This window comes from Adelges cooleyi, unplaced genomic scaffold, assembly GCF_023614345.1.
Source record: "Adelges cooleyi isolate 19-005CV unplaced genomic scaffold, UGA_ACOO_1.1 ACOO_flye_CR_arks_rails_tigmint_CR_PRNA_651, whole genome shotgun sequence".
Classification (NCBI taxonomy): domain Eukaryota; kingdom Metazoa; phylum Arthropoda; class Insecta; order Hemiptera; family Adelgidae; genus Adelges; species Adelges cooleyi.
The window spans coordinates 12,752,331-12,779,606 of NW_026096352.1; the positions used below are offsets into that span (position 1 = coordinate 12,752,331).

At 30.8% G+C, this 27,276-nt stretch overlaps 1 protein-coding gene across 1 annotated transcript in view; it reads left to right on the forward strand.

The window, feature by feature from the left end:
• The window catches only part of LOC126844911 (calmodulin-binding transcription activator 1-like), a 70,440-nt gene that overhangs the window by 33,107 nt on the left and 10,057 nt on the right, over window positions 1-27,276 (forward strand). The window contains exons 4-20 of the mRNA XM_050583397.1: window positions 2,504-2,571; window positions 10,137-10,272; window positions 16,224-16,295; window positions 16,978-17,122; window positions 17,229-17,272; window positions 20,864-21,034; window positions 21,100-21,189; window positions 21,675-21,789; window positions 23,034-23,379; window positions 23,461-23,597; window positions 23,692-23,804; window positions 24,536-24,659; window positions 24,801-25,018; window positions 25,973-26,145; window positions 26,622-26,724; window positions 26,796-26,928; window positions 27,156-27,243. Coding sequence (XP_050439354.1) covers window positions 2,504-2,571; window positions 10,137-10,272; window positions 16,224-16,295; window positions 16,978-17,122; window positions 17,229-17,272; window positions 20,864-21,034; window positions 21,100-21,189; window positions 21,675-21,789; window positions 23,034-23,379; window positions 23,461-23,597; window positions 23,692-23,804; window positions 24,536-24,659; window positions 24,801-25,018; window positions 25,973-26,145; window positions 26,622-26,724; window positions 26,796-26,928; window positions 27,156-27,243 — 2,276 coding nt within the window. The remainder of the gene's footprint in view (window positions 1-2,503; window positions 2,572-10,136; window positions 10,273-16,223; window positions 16,296-16,977; window positions 17,123-17,228; window positions 17,273-20,863; window positions 21,035-21,099; window positions 21,190-21,674; window positions 21,790-23,033; window positions 23,380-23,460; window positions 23,598-23,691; window positions 23,805-24,535; window positions 24,660-24,800; window positions 25,019-25,972; window positions 26,146-26,621; window positions 26,725-26,795; window positions 26,929-27,155; window positions 27,244-27,276) is intronic.

Genomic DNA, 27,276 nt, shown 5'->3' on the forward strand with positions numbered 1-27,276 from the left:
GTTTAAAACGACGATAAATGGCGCGTGTCAGATGAAAACATGTTTTGGCCGTTGGACAAATTTATCCAAAAGCAGAATGGCAGGCTGACCTAAACACACCCTATCTCGGTTTAGTTAATATACTGTACAGTGTACTACAGTGGTGGACATTCTCCTCTTCTTTTCATAGTGCACACCGCACACACACACACACACACAGGCATATAATCCCTATGAAATGCATCGTGACCCCTCCCCTCCCCTTCCCCTAGTGCCATAGCACGGAGCTAGTGTATTTTATTACTTTCACACAGAGCTCAGACAGTGGTTTTTATATAATTTATTACTGTGTTAATTTTCCTTATTTAACAGTTAATAACTGCAACGCTACGGTGGCAAGGCAATGCAACGACAATGGTAAACACATTTTTTTTTTTGCTGTATAATAATAATACATATATATATATATATATATACCATCCTCGAGCCTATGACGAAGGTTTAGAAAACGAGCTTACTGGTTTAAACGCCTGATGTTTTTTTTTTATAGTTTATTTAATCACACTCAAGTACCTAAAGGCGATGCGTTCAAGTTATTGTCGACTTTATGCTGAACGTTATAGAAACAATTAAATTAAGCTATTTATAATATCATTCGACAGTAAAACTTTATAAGTCTTTTATAAGTTAAAAAAATAATTTTTTTTTTTTCTCTTCACTAGAACTTGGTATGTATTGATCTTGTTTCATGTAGTGTATTTTTAATGTACGGCACTAGTACAAAAAGTAATAGTGTTAAATTCGATTCGAGCAAGTTAAAATTAGTTATAAAATAGAACAAGCCTAGTTCATACATCATTTTTAGTATATAACTTTACAAATAAGTGGTTATAATGACTGAATTAAATTTTAATATTTTTAAATAATTTTACAACTTATTATTTTTGACTTTTAGCAACCACGGATTAAATTAATTTTCATTTAATCTATATATCGATTATTTGTTACATAGTTATAATTTGGTTGTACCGAAAAAAAAAACATATTTATATTTTGGAAAACGCTTAGTTACATTAAGTTATTTTATTAATTTTTTTTTCCACAATTGATAGAGACTTAAATCTGCGCCTTTGTTTAATAATGATTATCCGTGTAGAGTATGCAGGACAACCCTATTTGATATTATTTAGCCGTTTGTCTGAATCGATTCCCAGATTTTTCTAGCCGAATAAAAGGCACTTTATCCGATTTGCTGTTTGCTTTGTTTTTGTTTTGCAGTCACCTCAAAAACGTACAATAAGTCAAAGACCATTGGTGTAATTGAATTAAATGTTATTTACATAATATTACAGTGTATTAGATGACAAACACGACTAGACGTCTCAATGTTTAGTGTTGTTTTCTGAAAAGGTAATTAATAATATGCATATATTAATCATACATTTCTATCATATGTATAGAATTTGACGGCCACCGAATTATCATCTTACTTGTCGAGATCAACTTAATCTTGAGTGGGTGGATATATTATATAGGTACCGAGTGATCATTAAATATGTATGAATAACATCAAATATTATGTCTGTCTACACCAAATAATGCGAGTTCAGTCAGCGGTTTCCGGTTGTCGAAAGATGTTTTGAATTTGACAAGTTAACCATTGCACAACTGATAATTTTATCTTGTACCTTAACTGGCGCTGTACGAAATGCAATACGGGTAAAGACAATTTCACCGAACACGTTTGTCAGTTTACACGCGGTGTTTGTCATACACAATTTAGCTATGTCACAATTTGTAAATATATATATCGGTTTTGCACGATTTGATAATATTTGCAAGTGCTGTGAATAATTTTCTATTATTATCTGCCATTCCGCTCCAACGCGATACGTTCGATACGTTATAATACATTGTAGCCTAACTTATAGTGATAATATTTACCGTCGAATAGAGACTACCCACACATTGTTTATACTGTACATATCCCCTGCTAATAGTTTACACTTTTCGAGGCGTTTATGATGATAGGGTTACAGCATCAAATTGTACATTATGCTGCGTTAACAATAACAAAACTAAATGATATAGATGGTTGAACGTTTCCGAGTTTTTTAACTTTAAAACAACTGCTCAAACTTCATTAAAAACTATCTAAAGTTTGTTTGGTTATTAACCAACACCATAAAACCCATCTACCCTTTTCTCTAGAGAGGAGTTCAAGTTGTTGTCTTTGTTCTTTGCTTTTAGGAGCTATATACACAGTAAATTTTAACCTAACAAGACATAATATTTTTTTTGTTTTACTTACAAATACATTGAATATGTTAATACTTAAGTTCTCTACGCGTATTTGTTTGTATTATTTTTTACAATAAAATGGTTTGGAAACAAGATAAACAAAATCTTAATGAGTACTTGTTGATAATATTTAAAATTTGATTTTAGTCTTTGTGATTTAAATGTATATGGTACGTCACAATATCCATTATTATGATTTATAAATACAATTTGTTTGTTTCAGGAAATCGCTGCTATACTAATCAACTTCGAAAGACACGGCGAATGGCAGTCAAAAGAAGTGAAAGTCAGGTAAGTTTTATTATGTCGGCTAACTCGAAATAAGAATATAACGTCGAACGAAACGCAAGTAAGTAGATGAACTCAAAAGAACTAGGTGAAATCAATAGCGTACTATGGCAATGACATGGTAGAGCAATGAGACAAAATCGCACGAGACTTGACTTGAAAAACTTATATTATTGGAAACGCATTAACTATATATTTTTAGAAACAGTGCTGAACTTAGATAACTAAAAATGTATCTGTAAAAGATTTTAAACGATCATTTATCGTTCATAGTTATTTTTTAATAATTACAAAAAGTGGAAAAAAAACTTGGAAATTACATCATGGGAATACTTAAGTTGTTTTTGTATAATATAGCGTTATAGTAAGAACAGATTCGGTGGTGTGCACAATATATGTGTATTTCATTCGGTAAATTTAAACTTCAGTTAATCTGTACTGTACTATACTATACTATAAAAATAGTAATTTTTGACCGTTAACATATTGCAACCCCCCTCGTCGTCTTTAAAGACGTTGGTGTCGAGACCTCCTAAATTGTAATGCTACAGTTTAATTTCTAGCCGAAACCTGTCATAGGGTCCTATCACTGGATAGCTTCCCTACTCATAGTCTACAAGTCATTTATTACATTTTTAGCATATTTTCTTATTGTATATTTTGTATGTACAGATGTAAATGTTATTTAAAAAAATGTAATTTAATTTAAAAAAAAACTTATTGCAACCGATTTTATTTAGTATTTGACACCTAGGATCTGTTTGGAATTGTGGCAGAAAAAGTATTTTCATGTCTCTGGAGATACGATTCGTTTTCCATGATCTCTTATACCTAGTCACGAGTCCATCGATTTTATTTTTTTAGTTTATTTTTGTTGTTGTGAAAGATTTTGTTTACGTTAAAATGTCCTTACGGAAAACACACAGTACACTATTTCTGTTGGATTAGCGTAGACATCTAAAAAGAAAATAATTATTGTGACTTTTAATTTACAGAGTTTACATTGAACAACAAAAATATTTGAAATTTTTAAATTTCTCATTTAAAACAAAATGTTTCTTCTATTTTAGAACTATTGTTGGATAGAGACCACGGTTATCTAGTATATAAGAGCCATACATAATAAGTGTTTCAATAATGTTTCGATTCGACTTGACCATTTTTTAACAATGCTGTTTTTCACTTCAAATACGACTCAGTATTAATAATGTCTACGATATGTGCACATTACACATGTATCACTCGCATAGGATTTCTGAATTCAGCACCATACATTTATGTATAACATGGGAAACTGAAGTTTATGCGTGTATAAGCACATAAACAATTTAAATCCTCAAAGAATGCCCTGTCGAGTTGTCCACAGACGAATATTAAAAATGATAAACAAGCGTTACCACGTCTGATCCGTCACTTTGTTACTCTGTTGGACATTATCAGATCGTTTAATAATTGACTTGATCACATTTCTTTGAAAAACGACACGACACGATGTACCTGACCTAAGTAAAGGGTTAGGGTAAACAGCCAATCGCCACTCTAGATTAACCATGTTTTCCCCGACAGCGGTTAATTTATAATTAACTTTTATAACAAACTAATACTTTATGGACAAATAAGATCCATGAGGCGGTCATCTAGTATAGTTCCATTAGATTGACTTGAATTATGCCTGTCACAATAATAAAATAGATAAATCAGTCACAGGTTTAACGATGGTTATGTAACAAATGTTTTCAGTGCTTAATCTATACCCTTTTTCTGTTATAAATATATTATTCATAATTTCATTTGTTTATACTGATAGTGTAAAATTATGGTTACATAAATGTTGTTGGGATATCATTATTAATAATTATCATGTGTCGTCTTTGAACGTTGCAGGGAGTCCTATAAGTATTTATTTATAACAACTTCATCTAACAGTAAATAAAGTTACAACATTTCTATAGTATATAGTATATATTTTAATTTGTATAGTATAATGCTTGTAGCTTGCATAATTTCTGATCCATGTTGGTACTGATTAAAAACAAGTCGGTCCAGTGGTTCTACATATACTATACTATATATAGAAACGCACATCATTGAAAATCTATCACCTTTTTTATGAGTAAAACATAAAAGCAAAAATAATTCTTCACAAAACGAATTAAATAAATATAACGTGTTGGTACTACTACGAATCTGTATGAGATTAAGGCGATTCTTTTTTCTTGAATATCTTATTTACTGATTATATAGCTATAATACACAGAAGTAACTTTTTCTGCTCTGCTATTAATTCCGTTTGGTTGTAGTCTCTACGTGATCATATCGTGTACAATGTTTTACTTTCGTTGAATATTAAACCCGTGTCTTCTTTAATGTTTTCTATAAGATCCAGTATTGTCGCTTTTAAGTTTGTTTCTGACTCTGCTTCAATATTAAATGCCATCTACATATGTAACTATGTGATTTGAGAGTTTTTTTGAATTTCAAGCTGTTTTCTGACTACATACTTGAATTTTATAATGAATAATAATACAAAGAATAGTGCACCACCTTGTCTTAATCCGGATTCTACACAAAATTGTTCCATTGTAACAATACATTGTTCTGCACAATAGTTATTCTAATTAGATTAGTTATTAAACGAGTTACATGGAACTAAAAGGGTTTAGTAACTCAACAGCCTTGAACGCATAATATTTTATTGTATTGATTGGAGCTTAAAAATAACATTAAATTATACCACATGAAAGCGTTCCTTTAATAAAGGACTTAATTCAATGACATTCTATTAAATCATTTCTAAGCGGTTTACATCAAGAAAAGTTGTTTATTTTTTGTAAAATCAACATTAAACCGCCAAAAAAATGTTAGGATTTAGTTTCAAGAGCTAATAACTTGAATAGCAACCATTTGGCACACATACATTTTGTTTCTCTTAGCAAGAAATTATTTTATCCAAAATACTTTTACTAAAAACATTTTTATTGGTATACTAAATGTGTCTGGAATCAACCCTTTCACTACTTTGATTTTTTTTTTAAATAAATTAAGGATATTTTTGTATTTATGGTATAATGAATTTAATATTGACATTTTAACGACAGACATTATTTTCTTGTCTGTGTAAACACCGGTAAAATACTAAAGGGTTCGAAACATTTCTTCATTGTTAATTTCAAGCTACTGAATATTAATAACAGACAAACGATATATAAAGTTTATTTTGTTTCTGATATCAAATACAAGTAAAACAGTATTCACTATTTTGTACATTTATACTTGGAGCTTCGATAGTTTGAGAGCTAAACGGTATAGATATTGAATTCCTTCGCATCGAATAATATTAATTAAACGAGTTTCAGATGTCAAACAGTTGACATTAGAGCAACGAAAACTTTGTCACTTCAATGGTCGATTTTGTTTGACAGCAAACAAAGTTCGTTCAATAATCCTGCATTAAAAATAACTGTTCTGATAAAAATTGTTATTGATTTAGAAAAAATGTATTTTACTTTTGGTCTCTTAGAAAATTACCCATTTCAAAGTATTTTAGCTAATACTATTTTGATTTATGTTTAAATAAAATTGTATACATGTTTATGTATTTGTGTTACCAAGGCTTACACATCGAAATATTAAGTTATTTAAAATATGTCAGATTGATAAAAAGTTTATAATATACTTTGGCTCAGGTGGCTTTTTAAAGATACCCAATTAGAATTATTTTAATTTAAAATGTCATCAAAACAATTGACTCAAGTACCATATTGTACCATAATAATTATTTCGGTAACGGCAAATGAAGAAAGAAATTGTTGGCTCATGGTAATTATTCTTCTTTTGCTTTTCTTAATAAACTGAATGGTATCTAATAATTATACTTGGATTTTATTCAATTAGTCTTGAATAGCTAACAACTATACGGTAAAAGTGTAATCGTTGAGTGGTTCCGTTTTGTAGTGCGTACGATGATAACAACAAAGCCGCGAAAAGTTTTGAAATCAAGTTTGCGAGTGGTATTGACGTTTCCAGGTTTCCTTTGGACTCTTGATTGAAAAGTTTTAGAATAGACGAATAATTGGATTGGCACCGCCAAGGCAGAAGAGCTTGAAAAATATGTTCAAGAATATTCAAATAACTGTATATACTGACATAGATGACGGTGAAATGACATATATATGAAAGCATATACACGACTTTTATAATTTTTAAGTAAAATTAATTCAAATAAATTTTAAACCTTAATGATAAAATGTTTGAAACATTTTTATTTTAATTATTGTCATGTGTATAATTAATATGCTTATTGTGCAAGAAAGTATAAAGTCTGTGATTTGGGATGCTAGGAAAGAGAGGAGAAATGACTAGAATCGAAAGTGAGTGCAATAGAAAAGAGAAAAAGAAAATACATTTTTTAGCCATTTTCTATAAGTAGTTGCATACTAAAAGTTAGCCAATTAGCAGCGCATTGTTGTATTCTAGAGCAATACATTTTCCTTCCTACGTTTATTAGTCTGAATGTCAGTGCCTAATTTAGACATAAGACAAAATCTCTTTAGGGCTGCTCCTTCTCATAAATTAAATAAATATCTCCCCAAATGTTTTTCTCTATTTATTATTTTAATACTAGATACTACTAGGAACTACTCCAATTTATAATAATACCGAATTCTTTTAAAAGGGTAGCAGCTATGTTGTAAAGTTTTGAACTGTATTCACACTGCAGGTTTTTTTTTAATAATTCACAAAAATAAAAATATAGATTGTAGTTGTTATTTTGAAATAAAACGAGTGTGAAGTAAAGTAAGTAACTTTTTAATTTGGAGGCCATAGGCGTGTGCTTATTTTTCTTAATGGAAAATATGTCTCTTTTGAAAGTAATAGCATGACTGATGTAGTATAGGTTTTTATGCACACAAATTAATGTGTATACACAAATGTCATTAAAATTTGTAATGCTTTTATATACCACCACCTGTTATCATTGTTGTCAGTTACAGTTAAGAACAATGATTACAGTTGGTGGTATATATGAATAGGCTTTTCCAATTTATCTTTGAGTTTCAAACGATAAGTGTAATTTACGTATGCCTACTTATTCTGAATAAATTTCAAACGCCTAAAAAAAAACGTTAGAAATGCGGTATTACTTTTATGCTTAACATTGGCAACTGAAATACACCTTTGCATAAGATATAAAAACAAAACGTTTGAAGTTTTGTTTTTGTGTGTGTATAAATGCATATACCCTGGCGTTAACCGGGTGCTTTTTTAGTAAGAGTCACAGACAAATTCTTGTACAAAGGTTAAAAATCGATAAGTCAAATGTTAAAATTGGCTGATGGGAATCTCGAAAATGCTCGCGAGGTACTACCATATGTTTTTAATAATCATAATAAAATAGAGCTTAATGGCATGACCCAAATACGATTCGTAAAGCACGCAGACCTTTAAAAATTAACTGTGGTTAAAAAAACGGTTTGAAGATTTAATCTTGTGTTTTTTATAGTTTTTATATTTATTATTAATACACAATTGATAACAAATTGAATCAACGTTTAAGTACCATATAATTACAGTATTATGTTTTAGTAATAATTATAAGATTTGATTATTTATCTGATATTTAATACTGTACAAAAAAATATAATAGATTTTCCATAACAATTTATTAATTTTAAGAATTTATACGAAATAAAAACTAAAAAAAAAAAAAATGTCAAATAAAATAAAATTACAAAGTCAGCCTCCAGGTTAAATGAAATGATTCTTTTAATGACACTAGACAATTTCAGAAAAGAGAAAAAGGATAGATGTCTATCAGATGGATAAAGACAATGAAATAGAATATCAGAAAAATATTTTCATTTAGATACAGAGTACAAAAATATAACCATTTTTGACTCGTGTCACTTGGTTATTAATCATTAAAAACAATATTTCTTAAAAAAGTATGCATAAAGGATGACATTCTCTAAAACTGAATTTACACGAATCGATGGATCCTAATATTTATAAGTCTTTAAAAATACAACACCAAGTCAAAATGTCTTAAGTACAACAATAAGTACTGAAAGAGAAAATCGATCAAATTTGAAATTCTTAATTATTATAAATTTATGAATTTGATTACTTTTTTCGTTTAACTTTGAATTTTTAATAACTTTTTTAGCAAATATTTTTAATTTAAATATAAATCAATCGTGTCAAAAATGAGTAATCATAAAATTCTAACATGGCTGATAAACTAACCTAATATATAATATATAAAAACCTGCCATGTTTAAAATGTCTATAGACAGAATAATTACAACTTTATAATAATAAACAGGTACTTTTAGAATGCCATAGTGATTATGAATTTAACAAATTACATTTTATGGTACATATGAATTGGTATTGCATTTTAAACATTTTTAGCATATAATTAAAAAAATATTGAAGTAATTAATACATTAAGAGAGCATTTATCCAACGTTCTACGTACCAAAAAGTACAAATTTAGTTTTATAATTTTATTTATTTACAAACAAAATTTAGTACACCTATATTTTTAAGGCTAATAGGTGTATACCGCTGACGGCAATAACTTATATTCGGTAGGTAACCTAGTAATAAAATGTGGTATTCCGTATTCATTTGTACTCATTTCAAAAACAGATGGCATTTTTAATGTTGCTTATGTAATTTAATATTTTTCATGAGTACTATTTTCTCGCGTGCCTTTTTTTTGCTAGCTCATAAATATGAACGGATATGTTTATATATCGTACTACATTTTGTATGCGTACCATATTTTTCTTCATAAACTACTATTTACAAAACTTTCGGATTAAAAAGGCCCACCTAGATAAAATTTCAAATTTAATTAACTAATATATTTGCTAATGTTGCCGAAAATACTTATAATACTTAGTAGTTTTGGTAACAGTGGCTATATATATATATTTCTACATATTATTAATAATAACTTGATTGAAACAATACAAAATATACATCATTTAAGTTATTTGATAACAATATTGCAACACCCTCTAAAAGCTAAACTTGTGCTAGGTGATAATGAAAGTTTGTCTTTAAATAACGCTCGAAAAAATACTACTTGAGAAATTAAATATTCAGTCAACAATTTTTTTAAATATAATTCCATTATGATGTTAATTACAATATAATATGTATAAGAAACAACGGCAATAAATTATTATAGACTGACGATATATTGATGTATATATTGATCTCTAAAAATACAATTTTAAGCACATTATTGTCATCACAATGCTTTCATAGACATTTTAAATCCTACCATCTACAGTTTATTATCAAAGCGTTTATTTAAAAGTGATTTTATCACTTTCAGTTTTAATAATTCCTGTAGACCTTTGACTTCCCCGCCTCAATAATATGCTATGTCGCTAATATGCCCCAACCCTACTGTATTGGCATTTTTGAAGCTATAGAAATTATATTTTGACTTAAAATTGAGAGTTGGTTTGATGAGAAGATGGTTTGTAGTTTAAATTTGTATTGTTTTTTCTGTGAATAATATCAAATTCAATAAAGTTTTTATGTTTCAGACCGAAAAGCGGTTCGATGTTATTGTACAGCAGGAAAAAGGTGCGGTACCGACGCGACGGATATTGCTGGAAAAAAAGAAAGGACGGGAAGACAACGCGAGAAGATCACATGAAGTTAAAAGTCCAAGGAACTGAAGTAAGGAAAGTCAATTAATCATTCAACACCAAACTTGAGACTAGAAACCGACCTCACGTTCATTTAGTTTAAAAGTTTTTAACTTCCATTGGCTTGGTGTTAAATTGCTAACGTGTTTAACTTTATAACCTGTTTGACTGCTTCATTGTTTTTAAAAATGTACATTGACCATAGAATTCATGCAGTAGTTATGCAGTCATGCAGTATATTTATTGGTCCGGTTATTTTATTAATAATTTTTAGAATTTTAATTTGCTAGAAACATTGAACGAAAAGTTTACTGTTGGTAGTATTTTGGTAAGGTTAGAACAAATTTATATTATTTCGACACTGTTGTTATTATTAGAATTTTTTTAACAGGCGGTTACGGTTCACAAAATTTAATCGATTTTTACGGAAATAATGAGACCCGTTGAATTTTCTGAAAAGCTGACAAGCGTAATGTATAAGTAAAAGCTCTTCCTGGGCCTTTTACGGTCCGTTAATTCCCGATTGCCTATATTTTCCACGTGTACGCCATAATGTATACAATAAGTAATACCAGCAACCAGCATCGTCTCACTAACCTGGTGATGTTGATTTTTCGCCTTTAGGAAAAAATACAATTGATTGTCTTGTCGTCACATGCCACGACGATAATGGCATATTATATTGTCGGCAGATTCGGTGCACAAACACGAAATTATTGTTGGTTTTGCAAATCTTTTACCCGTTCCATTACTAAGAGATATTCACCGATTGTTATTCACCGTCTCCGTTATAATATAATATAAATACATTATTATCGTAACGCGAGTTTTGCTGCGAGACATGTTCACCGATACCGCAAAAACAAGCTAAACTTATATAGTTTATGAATTATTTGAATACCGCCAAACCGTTGCCACGAATTGGTATATATTTGTGTACTCGGTACAACCACTCGGTTGTTAGAGAGGTGCTCCACAAGCGTGACTCGTTAGCGGTTTGCCGGTGTGTTCGTCTCGGGTTTTTCCGAATAATTCATATTTATGTAGACTGTGGATCGCACACGGTGCCGCCAAGACGTGTCTCAGCATAAAATGCAAATCTGTTATCGAATAATAATAATAACAACACACCTATGCAGGTTCATAATATCGCACGACAAGCATTTCAAAAGCGACACGAGTAAAAAAAAAAAATCGTAATGTATACCAGGTGGTCGTCAAAGTGTGGCAATAGACTTGGGCGAACAGTCATCCGAAGTATGCAAAACTCATATCGAATCGTGTCTTACAAGCGCCCATACAATTTGAAAAAAAATTATTACTGTGTTGCACACTGACAGTTTTTCGAATTTTTTTTTTCAAAACAATTATCATTTGTCTTTTTTAAAACGCATATGCGGTATTATGATTTTAGCAAGCAAAGAATAAGAAGACAAGTGCAGACTCTATGTCTTTTTATAATATCACTTGCCCTGGTGGTCGGTTAGGCCATTGAAGAGTTTTGCTAACGTTAGTGTAGCCATTTTGCCTATCCGATGCGCCTTATATTCGCCAACAGCCGCCGAGTTGCTAAATTCATAATTGCGTTAAACTGAAATTTTGTGTTTATATTTTGAGATACGTTCAAAATACTTGATTCGAACAAATACAAGTTGATTGCCAATCATAGAAGAAAAATCATCGTAGAAAAAAAAGAGCCATTTTATACCAAATTTCAAACGAAAAATAAATGGGTGTTGTATCTGGGTCAAGGACCTTGAGCAATTTGATTTGTACTATTTTTCTAGCTACTGCAGCTGTATATTTTCTAACGAAATCTAGATGCCCACGCTTGATTTCATAATTAACGTATATTCATATGAAGATCTTATTTAATATCATTTAACGCACCAATGGTTCCGAAGACAAATAATTGTGTATAACATATAGTTCTCTAGTAACGTACGGTAATGCACTGATAATGGATATTCCAAGAAAACGGTGTAATCGTTTTTTTTATGCTTACCCGTTCGGAGAACCTGCTAGTATAATAATATAATGTGCTAGAAAAAAATTATACTAAAAAAACTGGGCAATAAATTATTGCTGTTATTATTCGATAAATGTAATTTAATATCACCGACTGTAAAAGGTCAAACAGGATATTTGAATATGATATTTGTCAGGGAAAAAAACATTAATCAAGTTTCGATAACTAGGTACAACGTTTTCCTGGAAAGAGAACGCATTCATAAAATTATTGTGTTAACATGGTATACATTTATAATTTATATTTATATTAAATATATCAGTCTGCACTTTCGAGTTCCTAAAACTAATATTAAAATATATTATACCGAATCAAATCTACTAATGCTGGATTATTAGTTTCTCATTGTTTTTAATTTCGTTGAACTTAAGCTGAAAGTTGGTGGTCCTGAATTAAGCCGGAGCTGTAGCAATCATTAATGTTTTTTAATTCATCAAATATCTTCTAATTCAGTACAAAACGGACTGAGAACAAAACAAATAAAACTTTTTTTCTTAATAATTTTAGCTTAAGGAAGGTATTGCAATCTTTAAACCATGCGATTATTTGTTTTGTTTTATTATGTTCTCGTTAAAAACCAATGTTTTAAATGGGTCTTTTGGCTTATACTATTAATTAGCAATAGAATATGATTAACTTAAAAAAATGTATTTAAAGAAAATTCACTGGGAACAATATAATAATTTTTCAGGTAATGCGTTCACTCTGATTGATTGCATTTTATTAAAACCGTTATGGCGCAGCTCTCTATTTTCTCTACATGCTGTGTTACAATATATATACATATATTTTTTTAGAAATAGTATTGTGATAGAATACTGATAATATTATTTTTCCAAACGTACAAATTCTAATATCTTGGGTTTTCCGTTTGGAAAAAACTAAAACCAATAATATTTTATTCAATAAATTGTTATTAAAGCAGAGTTAATTTGATATAAAAATCTGTTCTGAAAACTGATTTTACTCGCCGTTTACACTTAACTATAACTCTTAAGTACAGAGTACCTACTGAAGTTAGACGCCAACATAATAAATCTAGAACAGTATAAGTATTTAGAAACTCCACATAGTGTCAACGCTACTACTTAAGTTACAATATTATGTTTTGGTTTTGACAACACTACTTTGGTGTACTATTCGCAGCTTGCCGTTCTATTCCTCTGTGAATAATGTATTGTCGCCGACTTTATTCGTTATAAAATATGTACGAAGACGTTTCGGAATATTGTAGTTGTAGCTTTTACCGCCTAGACAACTGAAACACAACTCAAAAGAAAAACTGTCTCGCCGCAAAACTTTTTGCGTTCAGTGACAGAAAAAATGTAATAACATATCACAACGCCGACGTGGTGAAAATACCAAAAAAATATATAAATATACAATGTTTTTAAACCGTTACCATAGTTTAGCTTAGATGTGAAAGGTACAGTTTATATTTTAATGATGTGGTTTTATTTATTTATTTAATTTTTTTTTTGCCGGGCTCACGACATCTTTCAATTCGATAAATCTATTCTTTAATGTAGCAAATCTATAGATCAAAAAGCATACCTAAATGGTACTAGTATAGACCAATAACAGTAAGGTATAATAACACAAATTATCTAATGTTTTTTTTAAACAAAGGTATTAATTCTACAGTATTCGCCATAATGAAACATTTTTCTTTATGTAATTCATTTTAAAATTGTTGAAAAATATATTGAAGAAAACTAATAGCCTAAAACGCCCACACAGAAATACCATCATTTTTATTTTGTTATCCTGTAAAATACTATGAAAGTCACTTATACTTTAAGATGGAATATATTTTTTGGAAACAGTCCACCAACTGGGCTGGAAGATTTGTTATACGAAACGTTTTTTTTATTTTGTTCTTGTGTCCTTTGTCGGGATAGCACTTCCAAAAACTGTTTCTATTTTCGCAACTCCTCGACCGTCGATCCGAGAAATCACTAAACTTTGTGATTCAGCTCCCAAGAGTGCACAATAGAAAGAACACAAATTAAACGTAAGACGAATCAGAAAGCAATCTCAGGGCCGGCTGACCACCCCGACTGGTTCTTAAGAGGAGTGAGCTGACGAGCGAAACGGCAGTCTTCTAAGTTCGTTCGCATTTGTCTTAGATGTATATCTAACAGTATAAGACAACGAAGTGCGTCTTACGTGATGCTTAACATTTAATTGCCCGTGAAAGTAGCTAAGGACTCGGTTAGCCACAGTTGCGGATCGCCCATTTTACTTCATACAAATAGAAATTAAGTAAATGCAGTTGAATCGTACACCGTTAGCGGAACGTAAAACATTTTAATTACTTTTCTCTTTGACTAATGTCACCTCCCGAACGGTATTTTTTACCTTACAAGGTACATGCTGGTTATGCTGGTGAGATATCCATATACAAATTAACCCCTTACTTTCAACTCTGCCATTATACTTGGGTCTTGGCCACATACATCCAACGCACAAGCTATACAGACAGCATACCTAACTAGAAGTATTGGACTGGTCGGTGATGCCAATGACTTCCATAATGTAATAATCTCCATTCTCCTTGATAATAATGTCCTGTATAGCCGTAAACATAAGATGAAATAATAAATTGTAGCTTCTCATATCCGGATGGTTTTAAAATATGTAAATGTATACAAATGTCAACTTCTTTACTTGGCATTTAGTTCAATAATTTTGAGACGATAACCTGAGTTTCAAGTTCAGAACAGCTATGAAGGATTAACCCAGAGTACTTTGATTAGGTTGAAATTGTATTAATTGTATTGTAAAGTAAGTTAATATGTTATGTCTTGAAATGTTATTAAAGGTTTTAATTTATTTGTCATTTAATTTAATATATAATATATTATTTTTGTATTCTATGATGTTTTTCAATACATAACAAAAGATCATACCACGATGTATTCAATAAAATCATCACTGATATTGATCTATAAACTATTAACACATTCCATCATCATGATGTAAGCGCAATGTATTAACTTATTCTTCTTCTCTTCTTCTCTACTAAAGACCTTGCCTTGTCGTTTCAAATCTGGTTCTCCTCATTGTTATGTTTAACCTTCATTGCTTGTTTGGGAAAATTAATGCAGTGGTTTCCCGTTGACTTCTGCATCGCAATTGCATCTCTTATTACTAAGGGATGTAATTCGAGTATAGATAAATCTATACTTGGTACTAACAATGTTGTTGCCCATTGCTAGGTCCATTTTGGTCGTCTTTTACGACGGGCATGGACTGCCGTGGGTGTATTCTGGCCCCCACCCACAGGGGCATTAACTTATTAATACATTTAATATAAATACTTCAGTTTTCATAACAAATTACTTGTCATAAAACAAACTATTTTTCATTTTAATAAAATCATATTTTAGACAATTTTGTATTAAATATTTCTTATAGTGGCTTTTCGTTGAGTAAACCATTCTACTTTCATTATTTTTTTTTAATTCATTTTCTTTAAAATTTATACAATTAATAATTTGTATATATTATCTATAATGTATATTACATTATAGCTGTAAAGTGTGGACGAGCGGCGTGTGCTGGTAAAAATAACTACTCACCCAAACTTGCTATACTAAAGTTAATGTTAATTATTACAAACTAGAAGATAACAGTCGTTATTTTTATCACTCTAATTATCATAAATTAACTTAACACGCAGTATTGCTATGGAATTAATTTTAAAAGTCATCTAAAGGAGCCTTTTATAACAATATTTTGAACATGGACGCCATTATTCATGTATATGTAGGTAACTATTTTGGCTAAAACAAATGTGAAAATATAACACAAAAATCTTCAAACGAATAAATGTATCGAGATGAACAAATAACCTTGTATACTTTAAAATATGTTTGAAAAAATGTTACTATACATAATTTTCATCAATATTATGTAGGTATTTATATTATTTAATTATATTGTTTTAGTGTATTTACGGGTGTTATGTCCATTCAGCCATACTTCCGACATTTCACAGACGTTGCTACTGGTTACTACAGGTATGTTATCAATCTTAATTTAATGTAAAATCAGTTTTGACGTAGTAATTATTTCCAAAGAAGAAACGTGGTATGAGAAGCACTATAGGTATATGATAATAATGTATACATAATAGTTTAAAGTATCAATTAAACATTTGAACAGCAAAAAATTGTGTATTGTTTCTAATGTATATGATTTCAAAATCCGATAATATAAATTTTAAATGCGGTTTTCTCTTAATATCTATATTTTTTAAATAGATAGGTATATAAATAGTGTTTTTCGATCAGTATGGTTGTTAAGTTCAAACAAAAATTAATACTTATGTGTAGGTGTGTAATATTTATATATAATTATTATTTAATTATGTTTCAAATAAACTTGTCTTATATGTTTGTTTCATATAAAATCAACACTCGTGCAACGCATTTGATACACCTCTTAAACGGTCATGAAACACTATTTAAAAAAAAAATTTAAACAACGTTTTATAATACGTATTTTAGTGAGTTGAAACAATTTAAATCGCGGCTGTCTCAGAAAACATAACTTTTATTACAAAAAATAACAATTACAATGACTTTTATTGTTTGGCTTTTCGTTCGACCTGCACAACCATCTTTGTCGTGATCCGTGACTTACCCGTTCTAGGGTTACTTCTTAGGCTTTTATATAATAAACTTGTCGTTAATGTCTTAGAACCCGGATATGGTGTTGGTGCACTACCTGAACGTTCCATACCCAGATGACAACAAATTGTCGGTCATCTCTCCAAGTTTGGCGCTGTGGGCTGACCGAAAAGAGTGGACAAAAGACGAACTCGTGTCACAACTTAAGCCCATGTGTAAGAAACACAGACGTACACATAATAACCTAGCCGACCTAGCTGTACATAATAACCTGACCGGATACGCTAAATTATTAAAAAATATTTTTTATGTATTTTTCAGTTTACGAGGAAGACCCTGACCATAACAATGATATGGAAGTGGCGGTGAGTACTTTGAGGGCTTCACGTCAGGAAGCGAATTGGGCCATTGTGTCAGTTGTATAAAAATTACTGGAAACCCCATAATAGGTTTATCGATCATAGATACAACACTTATACGAATATTCGTATAATAATGATGATTGAAAATTATATATTCCTTTTGTTTTTAATTATGTTTATTATTATTTCGAGCGTAGATCTATTCTGACTAATAGCGTTACATAATTAGTTTTATGCATACTTAATTAGGACGTATAATTCAACATTTATGACTGAGATGACATTTTTGTACCTATTTTTCTCAGACATAAGTTAAATAATTGAAACTTTATTTCTTATTTAATTTACTCCTACAGACTACCTATTAGTAATGTTGCAAACAACATACATAAATATTATATATTATTAGTACACTGTTGACTGATTTTAAATTTACAACAAAAAATATGGACGTCTCTAAATTTTGATTCTTTTTACATTATTTTAAACAGTGTATTTTACATACTTCTAACAGGACAGACCAATAGAAACTAATAATTGCACTTACTTTACTATGCGAGTTTATATAAGACAAAAACTAAGTAGGTATTATAATGTAAATAAAACCATGCACAAAGGTTTAATAACAAATATTTTCAAATGGCATCAGAGCGGAAGTCGGATGTTAATCTGATGTGTTTGCAGGCTTCAAGCCGACTAGCTCGTTTTGAATTATTTAATCTTACAAATCCTTGTTTTAGCCGACGTGTCATGCATGTACTTGTAATACTGTACGATTTGGACGGGGTACGAGTATGTTTTAGTCTGCCAACAAACAATTGTTATTTATAACACAAAAATTGAATACACTTGGCCGGTTTTAATCATAATAATACATAGTGTCGAGCATGAACGCAGATTTTACAAATTAAATTTCATAAAAAAAATACTGAGAAAACTTGTATACATGAAATAATAACGGAAACGTGTTTTTTATTTAATTATTTAACAAATAATTTTTTTTAGTTGGTTCTGTTTGGCAATTTTCTACAAAAATTTAACTTATGACTTATTTTAGTTTTATTTTTTAGTATATCAACTAATGAGAATTGTTCGTTGGCAGTACATTTTTTTTTTTCAAAAAACTATAGTGACCATTTGAAATATATTGTTGAAAAAAATGCCTTTTTTTAGTATTTTTTGGGGGGTAAAACATATCACAGATATACGATAATTCATAACATTTAAAAAAAACCAACTTTGTACTTTTTGTCCCTGGTGTTTTAAATGTCCAAATTCGCTAAGAAAATATTGTTTTTGTTTGAAAGACAGGAACATAAATACATTTTAAATGTCAATGTAATTCTTTTGGTTATGTGATATTTTAAAAAAAACCGAATGACAAAACTTAAACTCAATTCTTTATATAATGTTTTGACATTTTCGAACACGTGCGACAGCTATACTTGTACATTTTAATTCGAACAACTCAAAACAGATAGTTTCTATTTGTTGAAAAAAATAAACTATTTACACGGCAAATAATTAACATTTCTAAGAAAAAATGTATGAATCTTGTAACAGTGAAGTGCGCACTTTGTTGCCGTACTGTTGTCCCTTAAGATATTAGAAGAAAAAACTCGAAACGAAGTAATAATCTTAGAATGCCAACTACTGCTAAGTTATATCGAAGATTCCTCTGTGCCTAGTCACAAATTTTAATATTAATTAAAACTAAAGGAACGTGCTCGGCTTATGCATGCATACAAATCTTTCTCCCCTCTCTCTCTCGTTTTTTTCTTGTCCGACAAATAAACTCAAAGTTAAAACCACCGAGAAACTTTGTTTGTTGTTGTGTCTGCGGCAACGGCGTTTCCCCAGGAGTGCAAGATGTTTACAAAGTTGTCATGCAATAACATTGGATGACGTCAGTATTACACTTTTTCGAACATTTAAAAAGTAACTTTTGAGCTCAAGACAAAAAAAAATCACGGGCCGGGTCAATTTCAAATTCAAAATGTCCGGCGTTAACGAGATCACGTTTTTGCATCTAAGGCGATATCTCGGGATAAAAAATGCAATAAAGTTTTGACTTTCAAATTACATACAAGTTGAGAACAAGTTTGTCATCACAATGATACCATCTGGTATATATTGCATAAATTTATTCGCTATCAATTTCAAGACACTGAAAATCTGACAAAATAAATAAAAACCTTTAGCGGTAAAAACAAAAAAGTGTGTTTTCATAATTAGCAGGTATTAACCATCTTTGTCAAATCATAATTTTTACAACTTCATTAGTCTATTGAGCCAAATGTTCACTGTGACTTTCCCGAAAACTTCAATTTCTTATGTTTCTCTTCGCCTCCTTTGTGCCTTTCTCCTATCTTTTAACACTCACAAGTAAACGTATCAACATTTTTTTCTATATTTTTCGTTTAGGCGCAACTTTATCTAAACATTTTCATTTGAAAACTAATATTTAAATAATTTAAAACGATGTCCAATATTTTTTTTTTTTACACACCATTAACAATCACACTTTCTGTTTGACAGGAAAAATCATTTTTGCCTTTCATTTTGCATTTTTACCATAACAAAACGTATGTTACCTCTTATACGTTAGCTACTTAGTTACACTCTATTCTACTCTACCACGGCTTCTATTCCTTTATTAGATTTTATATTTAAATCAAATTTCAAACGCACACATAACTTATTTTCTTATTTCTAAGTAATTATTTTTCAAACATAATATGTACATCAACTCCAGTAATTTTAATATTCTCTCTTTTAAACTTCTACCTCAAATTCTGAATAGTTATGCTCAATGATTTTGTTCCCATCGCTTCTCTTCAATCTTCTGTAGTTTATTTTAATTTTTTGTTCACAACACATTTTTTAAAAATTGATCAGCTGCAAACATTATGCGTTAGTGCATTTTAATACTGCCATAATATCTTCTTTCAAAACAACTACATTACTTTGTTTAGAAACAAAGTCATAAACTTATTTCTAGTCTATACAACGTCATAACCAAGACTAAGTGCAAGGGAGACAATACGGTCTCCTTTGCATCCCCCCTCCCACAATTACCTCACAAAAAATACAGGATCTACTGAAATTTGGCCTTTAGTACTATAGTCGAATGTTAGTAGGAAACTATAACTTTTAACAATAATTTCATTTAATATAATACTCAAAGTCAGGTTTGACTTTAAAAAAAGTCCATATTATTCAGAAATTCAAGATACAAATAGTTTTGATTTAATAATAAATCATTTGGACTTTTTTCCATTAAGATTTTATATTCATTAGGATTTGTCGCAAACTACTTTATTATTCTGACTATTAAAGCAAGTTACTTTGAGTTAAATGTTTGCACTCTGGTGCACTATCGCTTATGTCAATATATCTAACCATTTAGTTTACTTGTACCCACCAAACATGATATTTTTTTTATTAAATACCTTTTAGCTTTTCTGGCAGTGATGTAAACATTCTATACTAAATAAGGTCCCGTTAATAGACCTCAATGGTCTTAGTAATATATTTTTTACAACCCTACGTGTGAAAATGAAAACTATCAACTAGAAAATTCCTTTTTGTCAGACCGGAGATGGCGTGTCGGCTATGGTCACACAGTTAATGGAATGGCAAAAAAACGCAAGGGCTTCTTTGCTAAGTCGAACACTCGAGTGTGGATGTCCCGATTCCACTTGTGCAGATGGCCAATCTTGTTCGCGACCGATCAGGCGCATATTATCATCAGACAGCAATCAAGTACCTAAGTCTAATGTAAGATGTTCGATACTGAGTTTAAAAAAAAAAAATATTTTTTGTTGTAGGTGTCGTCAACAACAGGCACCCGTGCACGAACCACCACAATGTTATTCACCACTCATCCCGTGAACCCTGCCAGGATTACTATAACCACGGTAATGATTAATATTATTCTAGTCAAAAACCATTCGGTAAAAGGCATTTATTTTTTAGACTCAATTGACTCTTTTTAACAAATTAGAATCATCTCATTCTAGGCTATTGTCTATTACTGTCTCATAGTTACCTTAGTTACCTTAAAAAATACCTTCGGGCCATCAAATTACTTACAGCTAACCTATAACTTTATTCTTCTTAACGTTAACTAAGTTTTACTCAAACACGGTTCCGGTTCAATATATTCTACGTCAAACTCATAATGAACACATTTGTATAGTCCTTGATAGTTAATATAATGCATTGCCTTATAGCTTATGCATTTGTAGTATTTATTTAATAATTTGATACTTTAGTTTATTGTACAAATATTGACACATTAAAATGAAAACTAAAGTAAACGAATAAATCAATTATTTTAAGTATCGTATTGCAAACTATGCTAACATATAATTTCTTAACAATATTTTAAATTATGCCATAGGCTCAAAATGGACAATCTACCGTGAACACGATAGGCAATAATTTGTTAACAAATTCTACAAAGGATTTTTGCAGTCAACCGCAGCAACAGCAAATTATTCTTAAAAATGACTGCAGTGTAAGTATTTATCCCGAATTCATATTATGCTTCTTTCATTTAGACATCCATAATATTTATAAATGCCTATTGGCTATTGGTTATTTTAACTATAAAAGTAAACACCGATTACAGTAATATTATTAGTATTATTCATAGCTTGAGTAGAATTGCATAAGTTATATAATCGGATATTTAAAATACGATAGAGTTAAGTAATACAATTATTATTTTATGTTGTGATGTAAATAAGTTTCTGTATTGTATTGCTCATATTAAAATATTACTTTGAATATAGTAAAACTAAAATTAGCTCAAGCCTAGACAATACAAATATAGATTTATACTACATTATAGTTTTAAATTATGCTTTTTTTTTATATTTACAAGAAGGACAAATAAATAAAATGTGTTGTAATTAAGTTGATCGGGTATTTAGGATCATAAATTACAGCGATTAAATCGTAATCCATTGGGATTCATCAAAGTTTTTTTTTCTTGTAGACACCAACGAGAACAAAAGTTAAGATCTTATAAAAAAGTTGTACACCTTGCAATGTCGTGTAAAATAAGATATCCGGTAAATTGATCACTGTCTATTAATTGTGAGGTTAGCCGATCGCTAATATAATTATTTGTGACTAAAATTAATTCAAATTTAGGCGATTGTTCAATTAAAAAACTATTGAATGATAAAATAATATTTGCTGGACTAAATATGATGTGAGTTTGATGGTAATTAAATAAATAAATCAAAAGAATCAAAAGAGGCTGTAAGTGACATTTTTTCCAAAAACGATTTTTTCAGCCAAAAAGGATGTATGTTCCAACGCCAATGTAACGCCATAAGGCTGAAATCTCCTCATCGATTGGCACTTACAGCCTTATTTTATTCCACTCCTCAATTAGTGCCTAACATTTAACTATAAAATAACAAAATGTCAAAACTATTTATCAATTTTGTTCCCCTTGGCATATAGAAGTAATGTTAAACCCATTACATAAAAAAGCAGCCCTTTTCGCAAAATAAAATAGATGTTAATTTTTAAATCCTCTTCAAATATTTCGGGAGGCTATGATCCCCAAGTCAACAACAAAGACATAAATTGCTAAACAATATTGGCAATTGCCAATCATTAATTGAAACTATTGACATGGCGATCGAGGCTTGAAAAAACAGCTCGGATTATCGGCATATAGACCCGTTGATTTTGCATTGCAGTATCTTTTGCGAATGTATTGTCTCTCGTTATCGTTACAGAGAGACAACGGTTCTCTCTTTGAACAATCGACAACACCCGATGATCGGCGTACCCGAAAACAACGGCGTTTACAAGCAACAGCCGGTGGTGGACAACACTATGCTGGGGTACAACGACCACAAGCAGTCACAAGCCTATCACAGCTCCCATGCGGCGGACGAACACGTGCACGTTTACCAGAGCCAACAGGACCATCGGCTGAAACAACAACAGCAACAGCATACGGACGAGCACGTCAAGTCAGAGTTCTACGACGTCACTTTGGACTTGTCGCACGACGACATACAGCAGACCCTGTCGGCCAACATGCCACCCGTGTCGTGTGCCGGCGCCGATCAACTTTTACGGTAAAAAAATATATATAATCATCACTAAAATGCACTTCGTTGTGTATACTGTGTAATGCAATATCGCCGATTCTGCGACAGACTCGACGACAACCGCAACAACAAGACGTCCGGTGACACGGGGGACGATGACGTGTTCGTTAGCCTGGACGCTTTCGACATGCTCACCGATCTCCAAGAACTCGACATGCTGGAAAACGCTGGCCAACAAGGCTCAGGTATGGCACGTGACCCGGTCGAGACGGTTAAATCTCAAAATCAACACGCATCTATTGGAGTACTATAGCTAATATATATGATATGTTTGTGCAGCCATAATGGTAACGGGCATGGACGAAAACCTGCAACATTCACACGGGCAAACCCAAATGGACGTGGACGTATTGCAGATTACCGATTACTGTCCAGAATGGGCGTTTCCCGAGGTAAGTCATCGAGTAACATATTTTGTCACACATTATTTAACCGTCCCGAAGTTGGTTTACAGAGCTGAGTGGGCTCAAACTAGTACAATGGTATATATAACTTTTTTTTTTTGCCGGATTTAGTAAAATTACATTTGTTTCAACTGGCCCTGTTTCTTTATTGTACGGCTTATAGACCGAAATGACTTACTTTTATAAATATTGTTTTTTTATTATTAATAAGTTTGCACATACACAAAATGGATGAACTAAATTCTAAACACACGATATACGTAAAATTTGTATAACCTATTAACTAATTTATACACCTCTTACAATGTTGCTCACTTATGTTGTACTGAACTAGGCTAGATTCAATTTCAGTTAAATACTAAAGAATCCTTAAAGTTGTAAAGAGTTTAGATGATATCCCTAGAGATTTCTATGCAGGTATAGCAAACTCTTAAATGGTACTCTTCAAAGGTCAAAGGTCGTTCTACAGGTTTATCAATCCGGGAGTACAGAAAGTTGTCTTCTTATTTGCTTATAATTTAGTTTTTGGACTCTCTAGTTGGAACAAGGGCAAGAACTCCGAAATTAAAATACTTTAACGGGTATCATAGTTGATTCTGGTTGGTCGCTTGAGTTCCAAACGGAAGTCTCATTTGGAAAACCATTGGGGAAAATCCTCAGCGAACTTTCGGTTTTATTGAGGACATTCTCAATGGCTTATTATTACTGTTTATTATCAGGGAGGCGTTAAAGTGCTGATTACTGGACCGTGGTTTTCTTCTTCTTCGTACACCGTCATGTTCGACACGATCGCCGTCCCGAGCACTCTGGTCCAAGGAGGCGTTCTACGCTGCTATTGCCCGGGTGAGTAAGCAATTATTGTAAAATATGTAGATGATAAAGTAAATATTTTTATTCAGTGCAGCTCTGTCATCTGAAGCTTGAGCAAAAGCATGTTATTTAAATATCTAAATATTTATGTTGTGTGACATATTTTGTATGCAGCGCACGACATAGGTACGGTTACCTTGCAAGTAGTCATTGACGGCAGGCCCGTATCGACCACTGCCATGTTCGAGTACCGTCAACACGAGATTCCGCTTACCATATCCTCGTTGACAATGCCACACACGCCGTCACTACTCAAATTGTATTTACTGCAAAAGCTCGACACGCTCGAAGATTACTTACAGACCAACAGCCAGCACTCCGATCAGCTACTTGTACGTGTTGACCATATGGTTTAATTTTTGTACATATTTTATAAATATAACGTCATACTCGTAGTTATACATATTTTCCCGCATCCAGGACGCGCCTTCCATTTTCCTTAACAGTTCTACTCGATTCCCATTAGGTAACTACGTTTATAATGTCTATCATTCCTAAGATAGCAAGTTGAAAACACAATATTATTCTTAGTAGTCTCGTTGAAATTTTCTATACATATTGCTACTTCTTAGAAATACACGATGCTGACCTGCAGTGTTGGGAATTGATAAAATAATTATCTAGATAAAAAATATTTAATCGTCTTATTATCTTATCTAAATAAATAAAATAGTTATCTGAGACTATTTATCTAGATAGAAATGTATGTTGTAATATTTGTTGATTGTTATATGTTTTCTATGTTGTGTTTTGTAGTAGTTGTTAATTGTTATAAGTGATAACAACATCTTCGTTTTTTTTTAACATTTAAATACTCCAAATTTGTTGAAATTTTTTTTTTTTTTATGTCATTTGACGTTATTATTTTTTAATATAATATGTTAGATAAGTAGAATAAATGAATAAAAATAAAAATAATAAAGAGAAAATACAGTTTAATAAATTACTTGTGATAAATAAATTCGATATATTAATATATTATTACATTCATTTTCCTCTTAAGATATTTTTTTTTACAGAGCGTAATGTGAATTCTATTAGTTAATATTTGTAAGTAGGGTATTATTTAAATTTTTTAAAAAAAAAAGATATATTTCTTTGTGGAGATACATTTTTCATTAATAATCTCATATTATCTTATCTAAATAATTTTTTAGTTATCTTTTCCCAACATTGCTGATCTGAACCATCGTTTAACCTCAGTTTATATACTTATTGATATTATTCAAATTATTTTTTGATCCGTATACATATAATCATATTTGCACTTTTTAATTATCTGACAGATACAGAAAGACAGCGCAGTTATGTTGAGTAAATCCAACTTTGAAAACTGGCTGGTCGACTACTGTGACCAAAAGAAACAGTTAACGTGGAAATCTGAATCGGAATGCAACATCAAACCACTGGAAACCGGGACGACGTTATTGCACATTGCCGCATTTTTGGGATACTCCAAGTAATATAAATAAATATTTTAAAAAAATAGAAAATTTTACTTGGAAATCTTAAAAGTTCCAAGAAATAGTACAGTTGCGTCTGAGTTAAATGCTGTTAATTTATTATTAATTGAGTTTAGGATGTCTTTTTAGATTTACATGTAAAAACCAATTATAGTAGTTTGATTTGAATGAGATGTGAATTGGTTCTGAAATATACATTTAATAGTTTCTCATAATAAAATGTATTTTGTCTAATCGTATAAACAATAGTAATTATTTATAATTGAGTAGGTATTAATAATTATTTTGGAAAATCTGACAAAATTAAATACCTAAAACAGAGGTACAACAAACATTTAATTTTTCGTTTTATTTAAATGTATCTTGTATGTATAAAAATAATTTCAACATACTCAAAGAGAGATTTTATAATAATTTATGTCTACCGGCTACTGTTAATCGCTGTGTAAACAACGGAAAATAATTGTTATAGACTTGTGTGTAAATTGCTTCAATGGAAACTAGAAAACGCATCGTTGTTTTTGGAATTAGAAGTAAATGTTTCAAAGCAAGACAGAGATGGATACACACCATTGGTAAACACAATAAATCATTTTATATCTTAAAAATACTTTCAAACTAATTTAGTTATGGCCCTGACTTAAAGATGTGGGCGTGCAAGAAAGGTCATAAGGACACGGCAGTTCTACTTTGCCAATGGTATCAGACGACCCATAGTGCTGATAACACATTTAACTTAGACTTCTGTCAAACAGACATTTTGGAATCCGTTCATCAATGTAAGAACGATTTGTTTATTTCAAATTTTAGTTATAAAACCTAGTTTTATTTAAGTAAAAAAATAGTTTTAACATTATCTTAGACCGTTTGTCTTATTGTTCGATCTTTAGTATTAATCATAAACGTCACATGAATAACAAAAAGTACCTACTGGTTTCGAAAATAATCTATTAATCTAGACAAGTCTCTATTTTATTATTAATTATCAGTAAATTATTATTAACAGATTTCAATGATTTCGATCAAAACGAGTATTACGCCAGCGAAAACTTGACCAATGAAAATATGTTTACAAACCCCAACGAAATACTTTGGTAAAATCCATTAGAATTTTACTTTGAACTCAT